The sequence below is a fragment of the Rhineura floridana genome, chromosome 11 (assembly GCF_030035675.1).
Source record: "Rhineura floridana isolate rRhiFlo1 chromosome 11, rRhiFlo1.hap2, whole genome shotgun sequence".
NCBI lineage: Eukaryota > Metazoa > Chordata > Lepidosauria > Squamata > Rhineuridae > Rhineura > Rhineura floridana.
The window spans coordinates 37,785,181-37,810,228 of NC_084490.1; the positions used below are offsets into that span (position 1 = coordinate 37,785,181).

A 25,048-nucleotide genomic window follows, 5' to 3' on the forward strand; every position below is an offset into this window, starting at 1 on the left:
TGACTGACTGGATATATAAGGGGTAAGACAATCTTTTGGGTATCCTGTTCCCAAGCTGTATAGGGCTTTGTACACCAAAACCAGCACCTTGAACTTAGCCTGGCAGCTAATGGGCAGCCAGTGCAATTCTTGCAGCAGCAGGGTGACATGCTGGTGATATCCTGCCCTACTGAGTAGTCACCCTGCTGCATTTTGCACCAGCTGCAACTTCTAGACCAACCTCAAAGGCAGCCTCACATAGCCCCCCCTTACTTTCTATATACATATCACTTGCTGCTAAAGATGATCAGCACTATGCTTGCATTTCATTTTCTCCAGAACTTTATAAAAATGCCTTTTCATTTGTAAAAAAGGGTCTTCCTTCCACACACCTCTGTCTCTGAAGTTAGGTTTTTTTTAAAGCTTAGTGACTGATCTTCTTTTGAACACTCCATGCTGATTAAGATAATCACAATCTGGAAAGACTTACAAATGTGGGCCGAGACAAGAGGGTGATCAGCATGCACCAGAACATTCATAAGAAACATAAAGGTTTTAATATTATTTATTAAGAATTATATCCCAACCTTACTTCAAGCATTTAAGGTGATTGACAACAATTATGAATGACATCAATAGGTCCATGTTCATTAAATATCTATGGACTCACAACAGGAAAAAAACCAAATAAGCAATACAGCAGGGTGTCCTTCTGATGTTGTTGGACTCCAATTTCCAGCAGCCCCAGCCACCATTGTCAATGCTCAGGGATTATATTAGTCATAGTCCAACATCTGGAGGTCCATAGGTTGGCTCTCATCTATAGAGACATACCACTGAAACCATGGGACAGTTCATAATGTTACTTTTGTGCAATCCCTTCTTTCTAGGTTTATGTCATATCTTTCTGGTCATTGTAAGACCAGGAGTGACCATCTATTGCCTGTTGCTTTGATTTACTACCACTTGGGTAGTGCAAAAGGTTCTGTACCAAGAAGCTGATTATCATGGGCAGGCTTACTCGTATCAGCACAGTAACTCCATTGTCCGTCCTTGTCATAGTTGTTGGTTGTTGCACACCAGAACATCCTGGGCATAGTTTCCTCATCAGTGCAAGTATAGAACTTTCGTTCCTTGTACACAAAGGGGAACACACAGGGCTTCCCATGAGAGTTCCCACCATGCTCTGTCAGGAAAAGAGAGAAATACATAAGAAGTAGGGATGGGATCAATTGGCTGGTGCTGGTTCAAAAGCATTCAATTGACCTAACATGCTGGTATCGATTCCAGTTCGTTCTTTGTCCACCAGCCACTGCTTTTACCAATCCTTTCTTTTCCCTCGCAAAATATATAGATATTGATATTAATATTTTGAAATAGACTATCAATGTTTTGAAAGGAAATACTGATAATTTGAAAGGAAATATTGATATAAAGGTCAATAGCCATGGAAAATCGCTTCATTAAAATCCTATCTGCAATTATAGAAAATAAGTAAATTAACAATAAATTTGGTCCCAAATCCAAATTGGGAGGAATTCTAGCACATCCTTCATAAGCAAACATTATGGCCCTAATCCAATAAAGAGTTATGCGTGCTTAAACACAAGGGGACAAATGAGCATCCGCATGTTTGTGCTGAATTCTGGCTGTAATCTTTTATTGATGTGTTGATACAAGCATTAGAACAGGGATGGTGAACCTATAGTTCTTTAGATGTCATTGGATTTCTGCTCCCATTAATACCAGCTAGCAATGCCAGTAGTTAGGGATGATGGGAGATGTAGTCCAATGACATCTGTAGGGCCACAGGTTCCCCATCCCTTTATTGCTTTGCAGATTGAAGGTTCCAGGTTCAATCCTTGACATCTCTAAATACAGCAGGGAAGGTTCCCTATCTGTAACACTGGAGAGGTGCTTCCAGATAGTGCAGGACATACTGAACTAAATGGACCAATGGGTTGACTCAGTATTAGGCAACTTCCTTTGTTCTCAATCTTTGAGGTTTGGAGGTAGATGGGAGGGAGAATGTATAACTGGGGTAGCCAATGTAGTGGCTTCCCAGTGTTATTGAAGTGCAACTCCCATTAGCTCCAACCAACATGGTCAGTGATCAGGGATGACAGGAGATGTAGTCCAGCAACATCTGGAAGGCCCCAGTTTCCCATCCCCGCATTAGGGAGTAAGCCCCATTAAACACAACAGGGTTTATTTCTATGTACACATGTTTGATTGTGCTGGTGATCCATTATGGGGGTTTGAACTAGATTCAATAGTATTCTACTAAATATTTAAGTTGATCGTTTTTATTGTGAAATTGCTTTGAAATATTTTTATGAGAAGTGCCTCATAAATGAATTGAAATCAATCCTTTTTGACTTAGGGCGGTATATAAATAAAATAAAATAAAAATAAATAAATAAATAAATAAATCCTGTTGAACACAGGAGGATCTACTTCTGAGTAAATACAGATAAGTTCTCCTGATTGAGATTTTTGAAAATTGGTGAGGCTCTTACCTGTCTCATAGCAACGCTTCCACCTGTGGTCTTTGTCATAGGAACTAGTTATGGCACACCACAACCAATCTACCTTGGATCCATCCTTGGTGCAGGTGGAGTATGTCTTGTTTTTATAGATAAATGGGAAGACACAAGCTGCAGAGTCTGAAGGAATGGAAGAATAAGTCAGGAAACAGGCAAAGACCATTGTGATTCAGAGTTAGTGGAACATACTATTTTAATGTGGTTTCCACAATTTTGTAGTCTATAAAAAAAGTAGTGTGGGGAATACCAGATGTTAAAGAATGTTTGAAATTGATCTTTGAAGTTCAGAATCATATATACTGACCACTGAAGGATTTCCCCCTCTTCAAAAACTGAAACACAGAATCAAAACTTAGGAAATCGTAACTGAATTTCAAAGAAGATAGTTCACTGATCTTAGGAACATAAGAATATAGGAAGCTGCCAGACACTGGTCCGTCTAGCTCAGTGCCATCTATGTTTTCTGGCAATGACTCTCCAGGATTTCAGACAGGAGCCTCTCCCAGCCCAACCTGGAGTCAATGCCAGAGATTGAATCTGGGTCCTTCTGCATGCAAATCAGGTGCTCTACTACTGAGCTATATACCTTACATTTAATTGCATTCCTTACATTTAATTAATATTGGAGCAACAGGATAGCAAGTGTCATTTGTATACAAATGGTTTACAAAGCAAGTGGCATCAACATATCTTTGCAAAAAGGCTGTGGTTCACTTGTGCAAACTGGAATTTTCTGCCATCCGCAAGAACTAGTGGCTGTACCATAAGCAGCCAGGTTAGATGGGAACATGACAACTCTGTAGATATGGTTAGCAGGAAATCCTTTGTTGTGCTCAAGGTGCTCAAGGTGAGAGAGCTTTAGCTATGGGGCGGTATACAAATGTAATAAATAAAAGAAAATAAATAAATAAAGGTGTTCCTAAACCTTAAAGCTCTAGAGACTGATCATTGCCCCAAGTTGTATGTACTGAACATGAAGCATCTTGATCTATCAGCTGTCAAAGGAAAGATGAGCCATTCATCTTACCCCAAATGGCATTTTTTTTATTCCATTTCTGTTATCTATACTCTCAATAAAATAGATGTGCTATTCCTAACCCAGAAGAGACTGGAACATCACAAAACCCACAATCCACTGCAGAAGAACTATTTTTGTGAAGAAGTGTGGGATATAAATTTAATAATAAATGAGTTTCTTTTGTTTTCTCCCAAGTCAACAAGCCACCTGTCCTGCCTTGATTTAACATGCAGTTCTATATACACTTACCTGGCAATAAGTCCAACTGGATGCAATGGATCCTACTTCTTAGTAGTCATGCATAGGTTTGCCTTTTTGGTTGCACTTCTGAATACACTGCTTAGAGCAGCCTTTCCCAACCAGTATGCCTCCAGATGTTGTTGAACCACAACTCCCATCTTTCCTGACCATTGGCAATGCTGGCTGAAGCTGATGGGAGTTGTGGTCCAACAACATGTGGAGGCACACTGGTTGAAAAAGGCTGGCTTAGAGAGTAAGGCTCCATTGAACAGAGTGGGTCTTACTTCTGAGTCAACATGCACTCCACATTTGCTCCTGCAGGACAGGAGGTTCCAATCTTAAGATAATGAAGCAGGAAAGTAGAAAATTTAGGGGGGGAAAGAGATTGCCCCTATTGCAGGACTCTGGGGAGGCAAAAGGAAATTCTCACCTAGAAAAGCTGCAGTGAAGGGCAACATGACCCAGGTACAAACTAAGAGTCGAGCAATGGACCACATCATTGCTGATCACCCTGGAGTTTGTAAAAGCCTACACTTCCTTGTGGTATTTTCTTTAGAACAGTCTCCACACCCCCTTAATTATGATTGCAGCACACTCTGAAATACTCCTACATCTCATAAATAACTATGGCACTCATACCAGCCAAGGAAATCTCAAATACTATATACTGGGACAAGAGACACAAGAGGGGTGTGGCTTTCGCAGACAAAGAATTCATCTCAACTAGACTAGGGTGTGACAATCTAGCCTTCGGCTTTTACCTTTCCTGTGTTGCTGCACTGCTTTGGCACAGGGTTTCCAAAATTACATTGAGCTAGTAATTAATGTTAGGTCTGAGCTATAGCTGCCAGCCCCAGCGGCAATGGCTCAACTTCAGAAGTGCTTCAACATCATTCTGAATGGGCTACTGCTGGGGGGCGGGGAAGAGATGTCCCTGACAAACCTGCTCTCCCTACCCCCTCTGTCTTCATTGCTGAAAATTAATAGCATTGCCAAGACACGTAACTATGGCTATGCATTTTAATGAGTTGGAATGAAATGATTGCCTGTGGAGGAGATCCAGTCTCATCGCTATGAGTCAAACCAGCACAAAGCAATTAGGAGTGAGCTCAGTTCCCTCAATAACTCATTGACTACAAATGGGAATAGAGATGAATTCTGTTTTCAGTGCTTCCTAGTACAATGAAATGAAGCTTCAGAAAGCACACATCTTGGGAGGTTTGCCTATGCTATTGTAAAGGTGTCTGGAAATTCAAAAAAATTTCTTCCCAAAATTAACAATTTCCCCTCACTAGAAATGGAGGCTTCTCTGGAACCAACCTGTTGACTTATGTAACAGTTCTGACTAATCTTGTTGATCAACAACAAACTCATCCCTGCTATTATCTTAGGGATGCTTCATGCATTATCTTTTTTTTTTAGATGTACACTTAAAACATTTACATGTATACCTGCAAACATAAAGTAGATATGGAAAAACATATGAGCCATACAGATACTGTATATATCGAGAAGGGCAGAGTGACAGTGGCTCCCAATTGACTGTACACTCCATTTGCCATGACATCTGTAAAATATTCATGATACGTGGTCACAAATACGAGCAAGTGGGAAAATAACCTGGCATTTCTTTGGATGTATTCTGGGCCACCAACATTTCTCATAATGTGAAATAAGGAGCAAATTTGTAGGTTCTTCCTCAAGTAACAAGGCTGAGGAATTTTTAGTGAATCTAAATTTTTTTTTATCAGACTAGCAACATTTTTTGGGGGGGGGAATTACTCTTCATACCTCTCCTTTTCAGTATGATCCAAGCAGGAATGGTAGTGAATTCAACTTTGTTTGCATTTTAATTAGAAACTACATAATTCACATTTCTTAAGTCAATCTGTGAACCATAACATAGCTTTGAAATTCGCATTTCTTCAGATTTTGCAACGCAGTCCTCCAACCAAACAATATGTAAAGAAATTGCATATATTAGGGGCAAGTTTCATAAAATGCATATATTGATTAAAATTAGCATTTAAAATGCATTTTAGAGGAAATCGCTTGCAGAAATGTCTATATGCATAAACTGCATACAAAAATGTGTTTATTAAGAGAGGTTTGCACTAAAATGCTAATGAATTTTCATGAGGATTTTTTTAAAAAAAAAAACAAACTACAGATTGCTACAGAAATGTGAAAAACTGGATTTAAGATTGGAAAAATGAGAAACTTAGAGAAACCAAAACTGACAGGTTTGCCCATCCCTAATTCCAAGACCAGGCTCTGTTGCTATGTAAAACAGATTTCTGGGCAAGAGTGGGAGGATGTGTTCTCTAGCTATTTCCAACTCAATTTACAGTTCCAGAGTGAACTTGTTGCTAGACATTTATATATGCTAATTCCTGTAAATTGTACCACCTTCAGATTGCTTCAATGCATAGCATTGAAGTTAAGAGACCGGAGGCAAAATTATCTTCCTGATCTTCCCTTCACTCAGAACTTATTTACTAATGCATGACTACAGTCTCCAGAGTAAACATGTACCTACTTGGATCCATCCAAAGTCTGAAAAATATGCAATTCAATGCTTCAATTCTGAATCAGATCAATAGCAATGATGGCTAGCCACAATGTTGGTTAGCCTCAAGAGTGAATTGAATTCAGCCTTTTAATTCAATGTGGCATGTATTAAACCAGTTCTTAATAATCTGGTCACATTATCTCTTTGTTGTGTGTATAGAGGAATCAGTGTTGACTGGATGTGTAAAATGCTTATTTTAAAAACAGCAAAGAGCTGAAGCCAGTCTAAGTTAGTGGCGCTTACGTGCCATTGAAATCAATATGAAAAATTAGCCATGACTGTGTGAAGTCTTATTGATTCAGTGGGACCTAAGTGCTACTATTTAAGAGAGCAATCCAAACCCAAGATCTGCTGCAATAAGTGAGTTAGGATGTGGGAGATCTCTTGCTCAGCTGTCTGAGCCCTGGTTCAGCTGAGGCTACACCGGCGAAGGTCCCCAGTCCCGTGTCAGCCAGAGATATTCTGGTATAAGTCCCTCAGCTCAGCTCAGCTCAGCAATGGTTTAGCCATCTCATCCAGCTCAGCTGAAGCTAGTGTTAAGTCCCCCAAAGGGGCATTCTGGGAGGCGTCAGAAGCAGGACCAGATAGGGGGGGACTTAGGCTGGATCCTAACTCTATTCAGCTCAGTCAGATGACCTGGCAACTCGGCCGAACTTACACACTGGCAAAAAAAAAGGCTGCTGAGCAGAGGGAGCAATCCTGCAAGGTATGCATGCTGATTTGCAAGTGGTTTTTCCTGTAGCAAAACAGCACCCTGAAGAATTGACCCCTGCTCTCAGTTGGGAAGGGAGGAAACACAACATCTCTTCCCCCCTCCCACCTGTATGATTAATTAAGGGTTTTTTTACCCTAATTGAACATTAGCCCCACCCCCAAAACTTATTCAGCAGTGGCTCTGAGATAGGGCAAATGGTCCCCGGGTTGACCCATGGTAGGTTGATCTGATGGCCTCTCTCGGATTGGAGCCACAAGGCAGAACAAGCGGCTGGGCGTAGCCCTTGCTAGGATTGCTCCCTTAGGCTGCAGTCCTGATCTGATTTTCCTAGATGTAAACCCTGTTGAATTCCATAGAGCTTACCTCTACGCAGACATGGTTAGGAATGCAGCCTTATTTGGGATTCAGCTCATAGTTTTCAGTTGGGAGGAACATTCATAGAACTTGTGAAATGTCAAGGGCTGAGCTGAATGGAAGGGGCCATTTTGGGAACTGACTGAGGATGAAATATACAGTATATTAGGGTTGCCAGGTTCCTGGCCTGAGGCTGATCCTGTATCTTTAGGAGAAGAGAAAGTCAGCCAAGTGCAGGTGTTCTTGCAACTCTGTAATGGGAAAAACCACAAAGTGGAATTCTCCCTTCCCCCTGAACAACTTTTAAAGATACAGAAGACCTCTTGGAGGCTGGGCCTAGCAACCAAGAGGTCTTCTGTATCTTTAAAAGTTGGGCAGGGGGGAGGGAGAATTCCACCTTGTGTTTTTTCCCATTACAGAGTTGCAAGAACATCTGCACTTGGCTGACTTTCTCTTCTCCTAAAGATACAGGACCTACACCTCAAGCACCTATTATTGCTGATTCCTCCCTCCCAAAATGCCCACTAAACTCACTTGGAGCAGTAGAAAGGGGAAGAGGAGGTGGCAAAGGTGGCAGTTAGTGCTCCAGTTCCCTAATGCCACATCCATTTCCACTGGGTAGAGGTTTGGGACTATAAGTCCCAGAATTCCTGGTAGTAATATGACACACATTTTTGCTAGAATTAAGGACCTCTGATGTGATGTATCGTATCAAGACTTAAAGTGACAGAAAACCTAAAATTTTAAATTGTTTTTAAAAGATGTGTTTTTAAATTTGTATATTTGTTTTAATGTTTTTAGTTACTGTAAACCGCCCAGAGAGCTTCGGCTATGGGGCAGTATATAAGTACAATAAATAAATAAATAAAGTAAAAGCTCACCTTTACCAAGGCATTTTTAAGTAATAGTTGTGTGTCCAAATGGTCACCCAGTCCTAGTTTTTGGACTCCTAGTGGCTACAAATAGGCACATAAAATTTAATTAATGAACCAATAACACAAATTCAGATTGGAAACCACTGAAACACTGACTAGAGGTATGAAATTTTCATGAAATTGAACAGAAAGAGTAGAACATAAAAGCACGGAACACAATAATTCTTAGGGTTATTACAAGCCACCAGTCTTTCTGAAAAACTTCTTAAAATCTGCCTGTACAATGTACACTACAGTAGGGTGTGGATCATAAGCAGCAGTTGTAACTTTAATTTGCTTTTTAATTCATGTATTTACTGGTGGGTGGTCAGGTCAGTAATGCATATAAATGTTTTTGCAAGGCTGTATTTCCCCCCCCCTTTTTTTTTTTAAGTTTGAACCACTTCTGCTTCCATCCAAATGTCAGGGCACGTACATGGTGGAGAGGCTTCCACATGTAAGCTATATGAATTAAAAAGGGACATACAGTAACCATTCTTTTTAAAATGCCCTGACCATTACTATCTGTTAAAGAAAAATGTCAGAACCTGGTATTTAAAATTCAGGAGGTCTGGCACCACACAAGCAGCCCTGGGGAGACCATTCCAAAGCCAGGCGCCACTACTAAAAAGATCCCACACATCAGCCAGCCTTTATTTAGGAAAGTCTAACTGTGCCATCCAGCAGTCAAGGCTATCCTCTTGTCCTATTGAATTATGATCTCATTGTTATGTCATAAACATACTTACACCTGCTTCTTCTTTATTGGTCAAGCAGGACCATTTATGAGTTCTTGCAGACACTGAACTGGAGTTGGGTTTATCACAGGATCCCTACTACATAAATGCTAGGCTGGCTCTTCTGCAGAGCTTACTTTGTGATAGGAATCTTCAGGGCCAACATGTGGTTAGCAAAGCTATATTTTCTATACTATCCTTGAACTTCTGTGCCTTCACTCTTGATTCTTGGTACTTCCTGTGTGACTTCCTAAGATATTACTGCTTCCAGGTGAGCTTGGTTTTTCTCTTCAGTCATCAGCCTGTTTATCTGTTTCTTACCTGACCATATCTCTCCTTCCTGTAGTGTCAAGCCTAGCCCAGATTCTTGCTTTGTCATTTTCCCAGCCCTCTCCCACATAGCAATAGCTGTTTCATGGTTAACTGCAGCTTTATGGGAACCTGTGGTCTCTCCAGCCATGCTAGCTGGAGCGGATGGAAACTGGAGCCCAACAACATCTAGAGGGCACTTGAAAAGTGGAGATAGGAAGTATTAGTGTGCCTAAAGTCTATGCAGAAATTTAAGAAGAATACTATGATGGCAGCAACAGAGGTGAAAGGTGAAACTTCAGAGGGCCACAGGTTCCCTTCTCACCAATATAGTAGTATGTGAGTCAAGGAGAGAATGCCAACATCCTTGTATTGGGTTGATTATGGGTAAAGAAGCTGATAATTGTGGTGTCTGTTCTTCACAGGGCTGGAGCATTTGTTCAATGGGCTGCTGTCAGTGGCTGAGGCACCACAAGTTTCAAACATGGTCTTAGGGAGTTTTCTGTAGTATTGCTAGGAATACTAATTTCAGTGATAGGAAGATGAAAAGTAATTGCAGGGATCACCAACCTTTTGGGGGCCAGTGGGTACATACGGAATTTTGAGAAAGTATAATGGCTGCCAGTCACAAAATGTCTGCTATGGATAGGGATGGGAAAGATATTTCATTCAGTTCACTTTTAAAGCCAAATCTATGAGATTTGTACTTTCTGAAGCAATATGAGAACCAAAACACAGCCATCCTTCAAAATATCCTACCTGAATATTGAAATGCAGTTCTCCAACAATGGTTACAAAAATGCATATGTTAGGGGGAGTGTGCATACAAATGTACATATTAGTGAAAATAGCACACAAAATGCATTATATTAAGAATGATTGCTTGCCAAATGTGCACGTTAGTCAAAATTGCATACAAAAATGTGTTGGCTTGTTGGGTAGGGTTGTGGTGTGTCTGCTTTGGCTGGCATGGAGTTCGGGCAGGTGAGGTATATTGGGGTTAAACTGAGGTGGTTAAGGCATTATGGTAAAGGGCACTCCTTAGGGAACCATCAGGGCTCAATGTCTGGTGGGGATCTGGGGAGTGTCCTCGTGGGACCGGCTTGCGCATCATGGTGAACGCCTGTACAGCGGGGCCATGGTGCGGGGGTTGGAACCACACATCTGACTCCAATACCAAGGAGGGAGGATTTTCCCACATCCTTGACTTTGGAGTTATAGTATGAGGAGAATCATTTGTTTTCAAAGGGGAGGGTGTATTCCCTAACAGTTAGGTTTAGCCTCACCTGCCCGAAGTAATTTAGATTTGGATAACTGGCTGAATTGAATTTGATTTAGTCTGTTGTATTTAATAAATATAACATTATTCCACTCTCGCATCACGAGTCTTTATTGGTGTGGGGGCAATACCAGTATGCATAATGGGAGAGGGAGTTCTTTTGAACCTCACACTCTGTCAATCAACAGGAAAACATTGCTTTTATAGTGATTTATGCATCATACATACATTGTACCTTATGACCCCTTTGGGCCAATCCCTACCCGGGTATCCTCCCCTAAGGGCAGGTACCTGGTCCCAGTATCTCAAACTGTTTATGTCCGTTTAGAGAAACAGGAAGGGCCCTTTGCCCATGTTTTGACATCTCACAAGGTACAAAACAAGACACCCAAAACATCTAAAGAAGAGTTATAGTTCTAAACTTTACTCAATACATTTTCACCATATGTGGTTTCTCCTAAGAAACATTCTTACAACAGTTCCTCTTTTTCTTTAACACTGAGATGCCTTGATTGTGGCTCCGGAAATTTGTTAACCACAAGCCACAATCTCTTCTGACAAATTGTTAGGAGAACATCCAAACAAAATACTTCCCTATTATATTGAACCCTGCAAACAATATATATTTAGCCATAATAAATTAAACAGAGTAAATATTTTTGGCCTGAAGGAATAAAATCGAAATTCCTTCCACACAGCCAACTGTATGGATCCATTGGCTCCTGTCCACTCCAAATTGTATCTGGCCCTGTAAGAAGCCACCATGCTAATTTGCATCAGGTTCTATACAAGGGGAGGGGCTGAGAAGGTAGAAGTGACAATTGGAGTTGAACCAGGTGGTAGGAGGGGGGTTCCTTTCAGGACTGGGGGCATTGATTGGGTGTGAGAGCTTTCGTTGTTTGGTGCTTGCTGTTGGTTTTAACTAAGATATCTCTGAATACTGGAGGATACTCAGTTTATTTGGTAAAGAGATATTTTAATGTGAAGCAGGAGAAAGCTAAAGACCACCTGGGAAGCCTTTGGCTGTCTGGGTGAAGTGTGTGTGTTGAAATAGACAGACACGCAACTAAGAATGAGGGAAAATTTGATTCAGTGCAGACTGAAACACAGCCATCCTTTGAAATTTGCATTTCTCTAAATGTTGCAATGTAGTTCTCCAGCCATGCCATGTGTACGAACATGCATATACTGTGATAGAGTGTGCATTAAAATGCATATATGAGTGAAAATAAAATAGAAGCTAACATCGAAGATGTGTTTTTTGGGGAGAACTGCTCTGCAAAAATTAGTAGGCAATGTTGTATACAAAGCTGTTTAAATTAGGAGAGATTCACACTGAAATGCTGATGAATTTTCATGAGACTTTTTTTTAAAAAATGCACACTGATGTGTAAGTGTGGAGAATTTCAGAGTGGAAAAATATGAAACTGAGAGAAACCAAAATTGATAGATTTGCCCATCTCTACTCCCAACCACCCTCATGCATATAGCTTCCTTCATCCTATGAAGACTATACAATCTCATTGATGCAATTGTAAAAACTTTATTTCTTTTTCCCCCTTCATATTTCGCTCTCATCATGGATTTATTTATGCACCTACCAAACTAAAAGAAAAAAATAATTTTTGTAGCTCAAAGGGAAGTCAGATACTGCTTGTCAAATATTGGTCCCCTCCCAGTGGCAAATCATCTTATTTATATGCCACCTCACAGGGGAAAGCCTTCCCAAGATGGTTTACAAACGATAATTCATTTTGCATGATTAAGAGGATCATTTAGCTTTATATGCATCACAGGAACATTGTGCTTCCAAAAGATTTGCAGCACAACCCACTTGCAAGGCTTCCATTCCTTTTATTCATCCACCAGTGATCCGAACTGTTATGCCTATCTATCAAAATTGAATAACTGTAATCACAGACGTTAAAAGCCATTGCCTGGATGGTTCTGATCACCTAGAAAGAGAGGATAACATAGTAGTTACAACATCATGTCTAATGACTGTTGCAATATTCCCATGAAACAACTAAAGATAGGAAAGGGCTCTCCTTTTCCAAGAAACCAGCTTTGAGTACAGGAGGTATACTTCGTAATTATAAATTTATATCTAGAACTGTCCTGTGATCTCCAAGCTTTTCTGCTCCTCCACTCTCCAGATTTTCCTACCTGAGGGATCACAATATGTCCATTTGCGATCTACATTATAGTTGCTGGTGAGTGAACACCAGAGCTTCTCAGAGCATGACCCATCCTTTGTACAAGATGAGTAAGATTTGCCTTTGTAAATGAAAGGGAAAACACACGGCCCTTTAGGAGCTGAATTTAGTCCTGGAAGAAATGGGGGAAAGAGAGAGAGAGTGAGAAATGGACATTACTTATGACCCTATGCTGTAAGGTGCTCCTCCGGCATTCTCTGTTATACCTTTCAAGTCTGTAACATTTTAAGGCCTTCCACAACTGGATGCAGAAGGCTGTAGTGCAGGGATGAGGTTGTCAGACTCTTAAATATCATGATTCATATCAAGCTAGCAAGGCCGTTTCTAAAGGATGGCCAGGTTAGGCACTGGCCCGATGGCCCCTGGAGCTACAGGGGCCCCCTCAGCCGCCCCTCCGCTCCCCTTCCGTGATCCGTGGGGCCCACATCCCCCCACGTCTCCCCACTTACCTGTCTGCTGTCTTTTACTGTTGCCCTTAACAAAGATGGCAGCAAGCCCCTGCTGCCATCTTAGTTGATGGCAGGGATGCGAGCGCATAGCACACATGCGTGCCATCAACAAAGATGGCAGTGGAGGCTTCATCCCCTTAGGGAAACTGCGGCCACCATCTTGGTTAAGGGCAATAGTAAAAGACAGGAGACAGGTAGGTGGGGTGGGGTGGGGTGCGCACGCATGCGCACAAACGTGAATGCAGCGCACGTGAATGTGAATGTGCATGCACACACATGCCAGGGCCTAGGGCAAGCTGATGCCCAAGGGCTCCAGCATTCCTGGAGCCGGCCCTGCAAGCTAGGATAGTCAAAGTTGATGGGAATTGTGGTCAAACAACATCTAGAGAACCACAGATTCCCCCTGTTGCAATGGGTATTGTGGACCTCCAGCCAAATAACATTACACAACAGAAGGTAGATAGATTCATACCCCTTCCCCTGGTATTACTTCAAGCTTTCTGCACTACAGGAACATTTCTCTGGTGCGTCTTCAGTTGGCTGGCTGCTCCTTCTGGTCTTGGCTGTGTGGCTAATCTGTGACAGGCAGTGAGCCACATAGGTTGGGTAGAACTTCCAGCCAATTCAAATGCAATTTCCCTTTGATTTTGAGACTGGAATATATCACTTAATGTTGTGCCACACTTCCTTTCTTGCACTGCATATACCTTCTTTGATTTAGCAACCAAAAGCTCTACCTCAGATTTCTCTATACCCAACATCCCTTTTAGAGCCTTGCCCAACATCTGAGCACCAGTTCCAGACACAGCTGCACCCTGCCATCATAATCACCACCATCTTACTTGTGTCAGCACAGTAGCTCCATTTCTTGTCAGTATCATAGTTCCCTGTTGTGGCACACCAAAACCTCCCGTTCTCAGCATGTTCGTTGGTGCAAGTGTAGTATGTCTGGCTCTTGTAGATGAAGGGGAAGGCACAGGCTTGGCCATTAGAGTTCCCTTCATATTCTGTAGATATGAGGGACACAAAAAGTCGGGTGGAACTTAGCTGAGGTTTGTCACAAAGAAAGAAAGATACTTTGGAAGTTCTGCTTTCAAGAACTGGATAAGAAAGGGTAGAGCAAGTGCTGATCATTGTGCACTGCCAAATTCTTGTATTTGTTTTTACTTAGTCCTGCGCCATTCTTTTTATTTTCTCGATTGCCTTTTCAGCCCCTATTGAAGACCTTCATCTTTTAACAAGACCTTTGAAGTTGAGATCTTTATCAGAGTCTGTTTTAGTCTTGGATTTGAAATTGTTTTTACATATGAAATTGTTTTTAATTGCTTTTATATATGGAATTGCTTTTATTGATGGGATTGCTTTTAATTGCTTTTATGGAGGATGTCTTTGCTGTGAAGTCATTTCAAGATATAAGGGAAGCTATTCTTAAATGAAATCAAATAAAAATAAAAATATTTTCAGAATACTTTTGGAGGGGTAAACATTTTGTGCGGAACAATATCTGAAGTTCTGGGAAATAATGATGTTTCTTCAGGACAGGGTTGCACCATACCTGTATTTTCTTCAACAGTGATTCCCCCCAAATGCTACATTTTTTATGCTTCCTTGTTCCCAGATATCTCATAGCTTTCATTTATCTTGTGGGTCAAAAGAAAGGAGGAGCAATATGTGTGTACCACCACTATATCTCCTACCTTGAAGGGAACAGGCCTTCCATTTACACTCCTTGTCATAGTTAGCAGTCGTAGCACACCACAGGGTATTATCAGCAGCTCCCTGTTTGGTACATGCAGAGTAGTATTTCCCCTTATAAATGAAGGGAAAGGTGCAGGGGAGAAGTTCTAAAGAGGAAACAAAGAACAGAGGCAAAAAGAGTTAAGAGAGGCTATATAAGGGGGGATTCATGGGAACTGAGGGGCAAGATGAGTAACGACCAGGATTCTGGGTTCAATTTATTCTGTTATCAGTAAGAGCAAAAATCATTTCTGTGTATCAGGGGTGGGAAAGTGGATCCAGGCAGGCAGGCCAGATCCTGACCTCTCCCACCATCCCCTATGGGCTACTGTGATGGCGGGTTGGGTCACCCAGAGGGACTGCAAAGGGACTCACTGTCCGTGCTGATCAGCTAATTAGTACTGACAGCCAGCCCCACTTTGTCCATTAGCAGGCACAGTTTGGATTTCCTCCCTGCAGACTGACAAAAGTGTCTATAAATATGGTCAGCAGAGGAAAAACATCTATTTGCAGGCACAGTTTGAATCTAAACCATGCTTGCAAACGGATGACTTCACGGGGTTTGCCATCAGCACCAATCAGCTGCTCGATGCAGTCAGCAAGCCCTGCTTGCCAAGGAACAACCAGGAGTACAGTGTAATCTCCCAGCTGCTCCTTTGCAGCTGCTTTTTTTCCCCTGCCCCACTCCTGATGTCACATATGATGTCAGGGGAAGAGCAGGTGCTGTGGTTTGGGAAAAATGGCCTCATAGGCCAAATTAGGGTCCCTGCTGGGCCTAATTTGGTCAGGGGGCTCAAGGTTCCCCACCACTGGTGTATATAAAGCAAAAGCAAAACGCAATCAACATATATACATTCTTTATTATATATTGTCCATGTACATCAGTCCTACTAAACAATTTGCACTCTTTTCCCCATCTTTTATTTATTGTACTTCCCAAGCTTCCCAAACCAAGCATGAGAAACCTGTAGTCTGAGGGCCACATGTGGCCCTTGGCCTAATTTCATATAAGTGGCAAGGAAGGGGAAATTGCGGAGGCAGAGAGAGGGAAAATAGGGTGGCAAAGAGAGAAAAGGAGAGGTTCCACTCACTTTTGACTTCAGCCTTGCCCACTTTTAGCTATGGACCCACCCACCACTACCATCATTTAGCCTCCAACAGAGTACTCCCAAGAGAAGGTGGCCCAAGAAAGGGTCCTCATTCACTAACAGTAATCTCTTGGGCAGCACACTACAGTTAGGAACATGAATCCAACAATGAAATTAGAAGATTTTAACAATGCAGCTCATGCTCCCTCCTAAAATTAAAGCTAATTAGATTAGGAGGCAAGTGGAGGTAAGTTCTGTGTCCAGAAGCTCTAGTATGTTCTTTCCCTCTCTACACCTTTCACGGTTAGCAGAACACTTTGGGTGCCTGTGATGCTACAACTCTCCTGTTGTGAGGAAACTGCGCACAAGTGTTGCGCCACAAGATCATCCATCTCTGGAACTTTGTACCCATTCAGGGGGTCACACACCCTAAGAGGCAGGCATCCAAAATCTGAGAAACACTGGGATACATGGATACATATACCGAGGCACACAGGGAGACTCCTGTATCAAGACAGACCAGTAGCCATACAAATTTTTATCATGATCAGCTCCTTACTGTAAGGTTTACCTGCCCTTGTTCACCTCTGTTTTTCCTACCTGAGGGATCACAGTATGTCCATCTGCGGTTTGCATTGTAGTTGCTGGTGAGAGAGCACCAAAGCTTCCCAGTGGAGGACCCGGCTGTTGTGCAAGATGAGTACAACTTGCCATTGTAGGTAAAAGGGAAGACACATGGGCCAGTATGATATGGGTTTAGTTCTGAAAAGGGGGGGAAAGAGTGTGTGAGCTATCCCTTAAGGCTTAAGATAATAATTATTTCTGGATTGTGTCACAGGTACTTGTATTTCCTCCCTGTATTTCCCCAACAGCCAAATTAGGGTGGGGTGATTTAGATCAGGAAAACAGCATATGGAGTGCATAATGTGGAGTCTGACCCACATAGACAGCATTCAAAAGCAATGTATTCTCTGTTGCTCTGTCTCTTCTCATTTAAGGCATTAGGGTTCTGCTGTTAGACTTACAATTCAGTAAAGTTACCTTTTAGAAAGGTAAAAAAATATGGTGACCTCCCCCCCCCTCATATTAATTGATTATTTCTAAGGCACCTTTGACATTCAAGCTCTGATTGCAGGCTTAGCATCTAAAACAGGAATGGGCAACTTCTTGAATCTGGGGGATTGGGTTCATCCTGGTCAAGATGTTCAGGGTGTGAATCAACACATCCTGTCCTAATGTCATCACCCCTCCACCAAAGAGCTTGAGGAGAGAAAAATCCAACTGCACTCAAAACAAGAAGTTGGTAGTACAGGATGCTTGCAGTAAGTTAAAAAAGGGAAAGGGAAAAAAGTGGCATTACCTCTCAGCCATCTCTCCACATGCCAAGCTGTGAGTGATGAGCTGTTTGGCTTTTTACCATGAACCTCCCATGAAATGAGAGAAACACCTGCCAGCTAATCAACATCCCTTACACTTCCAGTCTGGTGTAGGAAGGAATGGGGGGGGTAAAATTAACAGAGCAGTGTCAAAATGCAAGCTGTGAACCATCACTTGATCACCTCTGATACAGGGGAGAAGATAAAATGAGAAAAAGAGAAGGATGGAAGGGAACAATGAGAGACCTCTGTCCGCTACAAAGAGTTGTGACATTCCATGTTGTTGGACTAAAACTCTCTTCCCAGAACATTGGCCATGATGGATGGGCGGATAAGTGCTGAAGTCCAACATCATCTAGAAGGTCACAGGGCATAACAACACCCTGTAGTTTCAATTATGAATATTCAGCGATGAGAGGGAATGGATCTATATTGAGGATTCATTTTTTTGTTGTTGAGGATGTTATACTGCGTAACACCAAAAAAGGCTTCTAAGTAGTTTACTTCAAAATATAAACCAATTATACAAGCATTAAAATGCAAGCATCTATAATTAAAACACACAGTGGAGCAATTCCATTAAAAAAATTAAAATACGTGCATTCATAATTAAAATGTGCAATAAAACATTAAAAATTGTATTTTACACAGCTTAGATCAAGCAATCAAAGGAATGCCTGCATAAACAGGCAAGTATTCAAAAGCTGGTGCAATGCCAATACAGATGGGGCATCTCTTATTTCAGCAGGGAATATACTACCATTTCTATGAAATAGTGATTTTCTCCTTTTTTTTCTGTTTATGGGGAATGCCATGAAACCTTTTGGCAACCTTTCCTTTGCTACATTATATAGCAGTTCTCAATGTCTGTTTGCAACAACTAATGTGTTGCTTGGCTTAATCTAGAACCAGCCACTTTTTTATAGTACTGCCTGATACTGAAGCACTAACTGCTAACCTAGCATCTCCTAGTTGTCTTACTTGCAGCACCACAGTAGCTCCACTTCTTGTCCATGTCATAGTCCCCTGTTGTAGCACACCAGGACCTCCCATTCTCCGCATTTTCATTGGTGCAGGTGTAGTATACCCGGCTCTTGTATATGAAGGGGAAGACACAGCCTTGGCCAGTGGAATTCCCTCCATACCCTGCAGAGGTGGAGAGCACACAAATAAGGACAGGAAATTGCAACTTATACAGAATGCAGCGGCGCGCTTACTTACCAACAGCCGCCGCCGTGATCACATTACACCGGTGTTATTTGATCTACACTGGTTGCCGGTTGTTTTCCGGGCCCGATTCAAGGTGTTGGTATTAACCTTTAAAACCCTGTACGGTTTCGGCCCAGTTTACCTGAAAGAGCGCCTCCACCGCCACCAATTATGCCACCCGACCAGATCAGCCATGCAAGGCCTTCTCTCAATCCCACCAACCAAAACAGCTAGGTTGGTGGGCACTAGGGAGAGGGCTTTTTCTGTGGTGGCCCCCACTCTCTGGAACTCCCTCCCGTTTGATCTTCGACATGCCCCTTCCCTAGATGTATTCCGCAAGGCCCTGAAGACGTGGCTATTCCAGCAAGCCTTTGAGATCCTTGAGATGGGTTAATCTCCATGAATTGTCATCTATTATATACTGTAAATGTAAATGTTTTATGAAGGTATTGATGACTGTCCAATATTTTATTGTAACTAATATGACTGCTTTGATATTATTGTATTTTATTCCATTTTAATGTACGTCGCCTAGAGTGGCTATTTGCCAGATAGGCGACACACAAATTAAATATTATTATTATTATTATTATTATTATTATTAGGTAGTTGAGATATGCCAGAAAGGAAAGAGAGATTAAAAACTCTGCATTCAGGAACTGCAAAGTGGCAAAGCAAGTAGTGTCCTTGCAACAATGATCTTCCAAATACTTGTTTTAATTTTACTGAGGTCTGCATCATACCATTGATTCTCAGAATCCAATTTTAATTTTCAATAGGTGTCGTTGAAGAAGACTTTCTAGGGTTTTTTTATTTTTATTGGGGGGGGGGGCTTCTGCTTGATTCCAGACAATCTAAAATGATAATTTTAATAGTGTTTCTTCTCATATAGAACTACAGCTGATGTTCTTCAGTAATTTCAAATTATTTTGCACTATTGGAAACTTTCTCTGCTACCTTTTTACTTTGCTGGATGCAAAATTAACATTAGGGGACGGATCATAGCTCAGTGCACATGCTTTGCATACAAAAGATCCTCCCAGGTCCAGTCCTTGACATCTACAGGAAGGACCACTGCCTGAAATCCTGGAGAGTCAGAGCCAGTGCTTGGAATGAACTAATTCAGATTAACTTTGCTGAATTAATTTTTAAAAAATCTCTAAATTACAGCAGAAAGTACTTCCTGTAATTTCTGGGTGAACTGAATGTGAATCAAGTTCTTTTTGCAATGGATCTTTGGACAATTTTTAATTCAATTCAATTTTAATTCTAGAATTTGCACGCATGCACTCACACCCACACATATATATGGGTTTCATTGCACTTAACTCTGTGTTTGATTTTGGCCATTGTATTTACCATGCTTACTAATCTGAAAAGTGATGCTGCTGTTTAAACTTAAAGATTGCAGTTGTTGGAAAAAATAAAATGATTGCTCACATTACACTGTGTGTTGTGATATTTTTTTCCTAATGTTTTATATTTAATCATATTTTATACTTTCACAGAGCAGCTTGTAAAATTCTGAAGGTTGAAAAAATGCTGAGGATCACATGAACAAATAGTAAATTAAACTGTGAATTGAACAGAATTTTTGGAGGAGGTGAACTGGAAAAGCAACTACTTCCTTTGGGAGGGCATGGAAATGGAACTAATTTCTTTATAAAATGAACTTTCCAAGCACTGGTCACTGCCAATCAGTGCAGACTATACCAGGTTAAACGGATCAGTGGTCTGACTTATTATAAGGCAGCTCCCTGTCTTCCACCCCCTTCAGTCTTTACTGTGTGGCTGATCAATAGGTTGGTGCAAGCAAGACTTCCCATTCATTCTACGTGGGTTTTAAGGATCTCTTCTGAGTCAAGAGTATGCACAAACCTCCTTCCTAGTTTCCTTTGTCAGCTGAAAACTAATAGCAACAAAATTTGTGTCAAAAAAGGAAAAACAAAATTTATTTATTTCTAATTTGATTTATATCCTGCCCTTCCTCCCAGCAGGAGCCCAGGGTGGCAAAATGATCGAGAGAATGGGGCAACTCCCCTACAATGAAAGGTTACAACATTTCGGGCTTTTTTAATTAGAAAAAAGGTGAGACATAACACTAGAGAACTTGTGGATTTCTAATGAAGCAGAACGTTGGAAATTTCAGGACAGACAAAAGAAAATACTTCACACAGCGTATTGTTAAATTATGGAATTCACTCCCACAAGGGGTAAGGATGGCCACCAACTTGGATGGCTTTTAAGAGAGGATATCGATGGCTACTAGCAACAATAGCTATGCCTCTGAACACCAACTGATGAGAATCACAAGTGGAGAAAGTTCTGTCACACTCAGATCCTGCTTGCAGGCTTCCCATAGGTATCTGGCTGACTGCTGTGAGGACAGGATGCTGGACATGGACCATTGGCCTGATCCAGCAGGCTCTTCTTATGTTATCTCCAACCTTTTTGCAGCACTACCTGGAATTCAAGCTCTGGTTCCTGGTGTAGCAGCTCTCAGTTAATCTTACTTGTGTCAGCACAATAGCTCCACTTCTTATTCTTATCGTAGTCCCCTGTAGTGGCACACCAGAACCTCCCATTCTGAGCATCTTCATTGGTGCAGGTATTGAACTTCCGACTCTTGTAGACAAAAGGGAAGACACAGGCCTGGCCATTAGAGTTCCCTTCATAATCTGCAAATGTAGGGAACAGAAAAACAAGGAGGATGTCATAAAAAAGGAAAGAGTTTGAAAGCTCTGCACTGAAGAACTGGACAAAGTCAAAGCAGGTAGAGGCTAAAACACACTTATATGCCAATTATTTTGCGTAAACTCAGACAGTACTTTCAATTTTGGGCTCCTGCTGGGAGGAAGGGCGGGATATAAATCAAATAATAAATAAATTAAATAAATAAATTTTCATAATCAAATTTAAACTATAGAGCGTATACAGCTTTTTTGTGAGAACTATACATAAATTTCCATAAACTATACGTATATATCCATATTAGCTCCTGATATACATCAGATACATAATCCAAATTAGCTCCTGAAGAAATTCTCTGTTTTCAGGCTTTTTTGTTCAGGTGTTACATCAATCTACACAACAATCAGATTGCACATTGCAAATGGACTGAGATATGATGGTGTGATGTCACTTCACTACAATAAATAAAATTGCACTGGTCTATGTATGGATTAGATTGTTCACAGTAAGCTGACAAGTTTACTTGTTAATGCATAATGTGATGATACAATGAGCTTGAATTCAGGGATGGGCAATGCAAATATCTATGGAAAATCTATGACAAAATCAAAATGGGGGTGCCAAAAAGTGGAGGCTTGAAAAGAATCCAAAATTAGTCTTATATTTCCATGTATATTAAAAGACCTGGAAATATAAGACTAATTTTGGGCTCTTTCTGATTTTTTCCTGTAGCTGTCCTCTCAAAATGGTTAAGAGTGCTACTGCAAAGCAGAATCCAAATTCCAAATAAAGTGGCAAAACTGTATCCGGGATGTAGTACATAAACTGCAAAGGGAATTGCACATGACTGAACATGTCTCAGTATAATTTTTTTTTTGAAAAAATCCCTCTAAAACAGAAAATTTAGGAAGAAGGTTCTAGTGTAGCCTTTTCTCTGAGATGCTAGTTTTCTGTATTCAGGAGTTTTATTTATTAATTTTTAAATGGAGGAATATTCAGTCATGGGAGCCTGCATCTGCAAACTGAAGTGGTATATCCCAGAGACAGCTTTATCACCTCATTGATAACTAGGCCACCTTGAGCTCCTAGTGCTGCAGTCATGCCACCCTTCTCTTTAAATCCATGCACTGGCTTTTTGCTATACTCACAATCATCTTCATGACTTCTTTTCTTATTTATTTAGTTAATTACTATTTGATTTATATCCCCCCCTTCCTCCCAGCAGGAGCCCAGGGCGACAAACAAAAGCACTAAAAGCACTTTAAAATATCATAAAAGCAGACCTTAAAATACATTAAAACAAAACAACTTTAAAAACATTTTTAAAAAAAAAAAAAGCTTTAAAGACATCTTTTAAAAAAGGTTAAAAAACATTTTTTACAAAAAGTTTTAAAAGCATTTTTTTAAAAAAGTTTAAAAAACATTTTTTTAAAAAAAAGGTTTAAAAGCATATTAAAAAGGAATTCCAACACAGATGCAGACTGGGACAGGTCTCAACTTAAAAGACTTGTTGAAAGAAGAAAGTCTTCAATAAGTGCTGAAAAGATAACAGGGATGGGGCCTGCCTAATATTTAAGGGGAGGGAATTCCATAGGGTAGGTGCTGCCACTTTTCTTCACTTTACAAGTGTTCCATCTCTCTCTTCTCGATGATCATTCACTCTTGCATGATATGGCTTCATTTATTCCATCGAGATCAGTCTACCACAGCCTTCCTCATATAGGTGCCTTCCAGATGTTTTTGGACTCCAAATCCCATCAGCCCCAGTCAGCAGGGCTGGTGGGCTGGGTCGGGCAGCTCAGAGAGTAGGGTTCCTCTTCCACGATCGGTGGCAGGGTCCATGCCACGGATTGCAGGGAAGGAGCTTCCAGGCTGCCTGTCCGTTCGCTCCCTTCAGCTCCCTCCCTCCTGTCTTCACTGCTGCACCTGCTGGCCATGCAGGGCTACCACCAACCAAACTTCTTTAAGGGGCTGATGCCCCTACCGCCATCTTGGTTGATGGCAGGCATGTGCATGCACATAGCGTACTGAGCATGCGTGCCATCAACCAAGATGGTGGCGGGCCATCAGCCCCTTAGAGAAGCCTCTGCCTCTATCTTAGTTGATGGCAGTCCTGCATGTGCAGCCGCAAAGACAGGAGAGAGATAGGTAGAACAGGCAGGAGCCACATGCCCAGGGCAGGCTGGTGCCCAAGGGCCCAGTCATACCTGGTGCCAGCCCTGCCAGTCAATACGGCCAATGATCATGAATGATGGGAGTTGGAGTCCAAAGCACCTGGAAAGCACCAGCTGATCTACTAATATGCCATCCTTCTGTCATTTCTTCTCTTTAGGCCTTAAACACCCTTCCTTTTTTAACTCAGCAAGAAATGTCAGTTTCGTCAGCTGATTTGTTCATGTGGTAGTCACAGTAGACTTATGCTAGGAGACCCACTTTCAAACTTGTACTCAGCCAGAGGATGGCCTTGCGTCATTTAATATACCTGAGCTTTTCTCATAGGATGTTTCTGAAAATGGAAGCTTGGGGAAAAGAACCCCATCCACATGACTGTTCTTCATTTTTCAAGTGTTGACTTGTCACATTTTTTAAAATGGTACCTGAGGCACTGAATATCTAATAATAAAGTGGATGGTGATATAACACAGGGATGTCATTAAGGGCTTCTCCAGATATTTATTGCACATTCATGATGATGTCTGCTCACGATGCTACGAGGGTGATCACACACAACCTCACTTTTAATACGGTTTGCACCTGTTTTTAGGGTAGACACACTGCTCCCTTTCCAATCAGCACATATTTGAAAACTTCATGCTAAAATCCTATAACTTTTATACTATTAATGTTCTGTTTGGTTTTGCTCCATTTTTGTTGCACCATAGCACCTCTGGACAGCGGTAATGTCATAGCACTGGGGAAGCATCGCAAAAGAGACCAAAGCAGAATAAATCTGCCACTAATGCATTTTTGTGCCAAGAACATGTGGCAGAATACACCTGCAATAAAATACCAGTTTGGAGGGGCCCTAAATAAAATATTTGTGATAATCCTCTATTGGGTACAAGTGCAGCAGGAGCAATAGGGCCTGTGTAATCTGAAAGTGGAACTTAGCAACGGTTCAGAATTAATAGTGGGTTTAAATGTACTTGATATTCAATTATAATTTCAATATTCCAAAATGCTTATCCTTCCCTTTTTCACCTTTCTACCAAGATGCATAAAACAAGTTACCACATTCCCAAAGATGTTCAATCAGATTCTGGCCATCACATCTCTTACCTTGATGGGCACATGCCTTCCATTTACTGTCCTTATCATAGTTTGCAGTTGTGGCACACCAGAGTTGGCCATTAGAAGCTCCATCCTTGGTACAGGCAGAATAGGATTTCCCCTTGAAAATGAAAGGAAAGTTGCAGGGAAGGGATCTTGAGCAAGAAAGAAAATGTTTAGGAATTAAGGAAAGCTATATTAAGAGGGATTGGTGGAAACCATGTGGTAAGATGAGTGCTGACTCAAGGTCCATCCGTATGCAACAGTTTTGCTGTTTCCAGATTCATGAGCAGTTTAGCCAGCTTTGAGGGCAGATGACCAAAATCTAGATGCATCCAAAGCATTACCA

At 41.3% G+C, this 25,048-nt stretch overlaps 1 protein-coding gene across 1 annotated transcript in view; it reads right to left on the reverse strand.

Moving 5' to 3' along the window:
* Positions 1 to 923: 923 nt before the first annotated feature.
* The window catches only part of LOC133366596 (uncharacterized), a 116,679-nt gene continuing 92,554 nt past the window's right edge, over positions 924 to 25,048 (reverse strand). The window contains 9 exon segments of the mRNA XM_061589860.1: positions 924 to 1,165; positions 2,499 to 2,645; positions 12,830 to 12,991; positions 14,171 to 14,335; positions 15,026 to 15,172; positions 16,754 to 16,915; positions 18,511 to 18,675; positions 21,252 to 21,416; positions 24,709 to 24,873. Of these exon segments, the coding sequence (XP_061445844.1) occupies positions 939 to 1,165; positions 2,499 to 2,645; positions 12,830 to 12,991; positions 14,171 to 14,335; positions 15,026 to 15,172; positions 16,754 to 16,915; positions 18,511 to 18,675; positions 21,252 to 21,416; positions 24,709 to 24,873 (1,505 nt within the window). The 3' untranslated portion in view covers positions 924 to 938.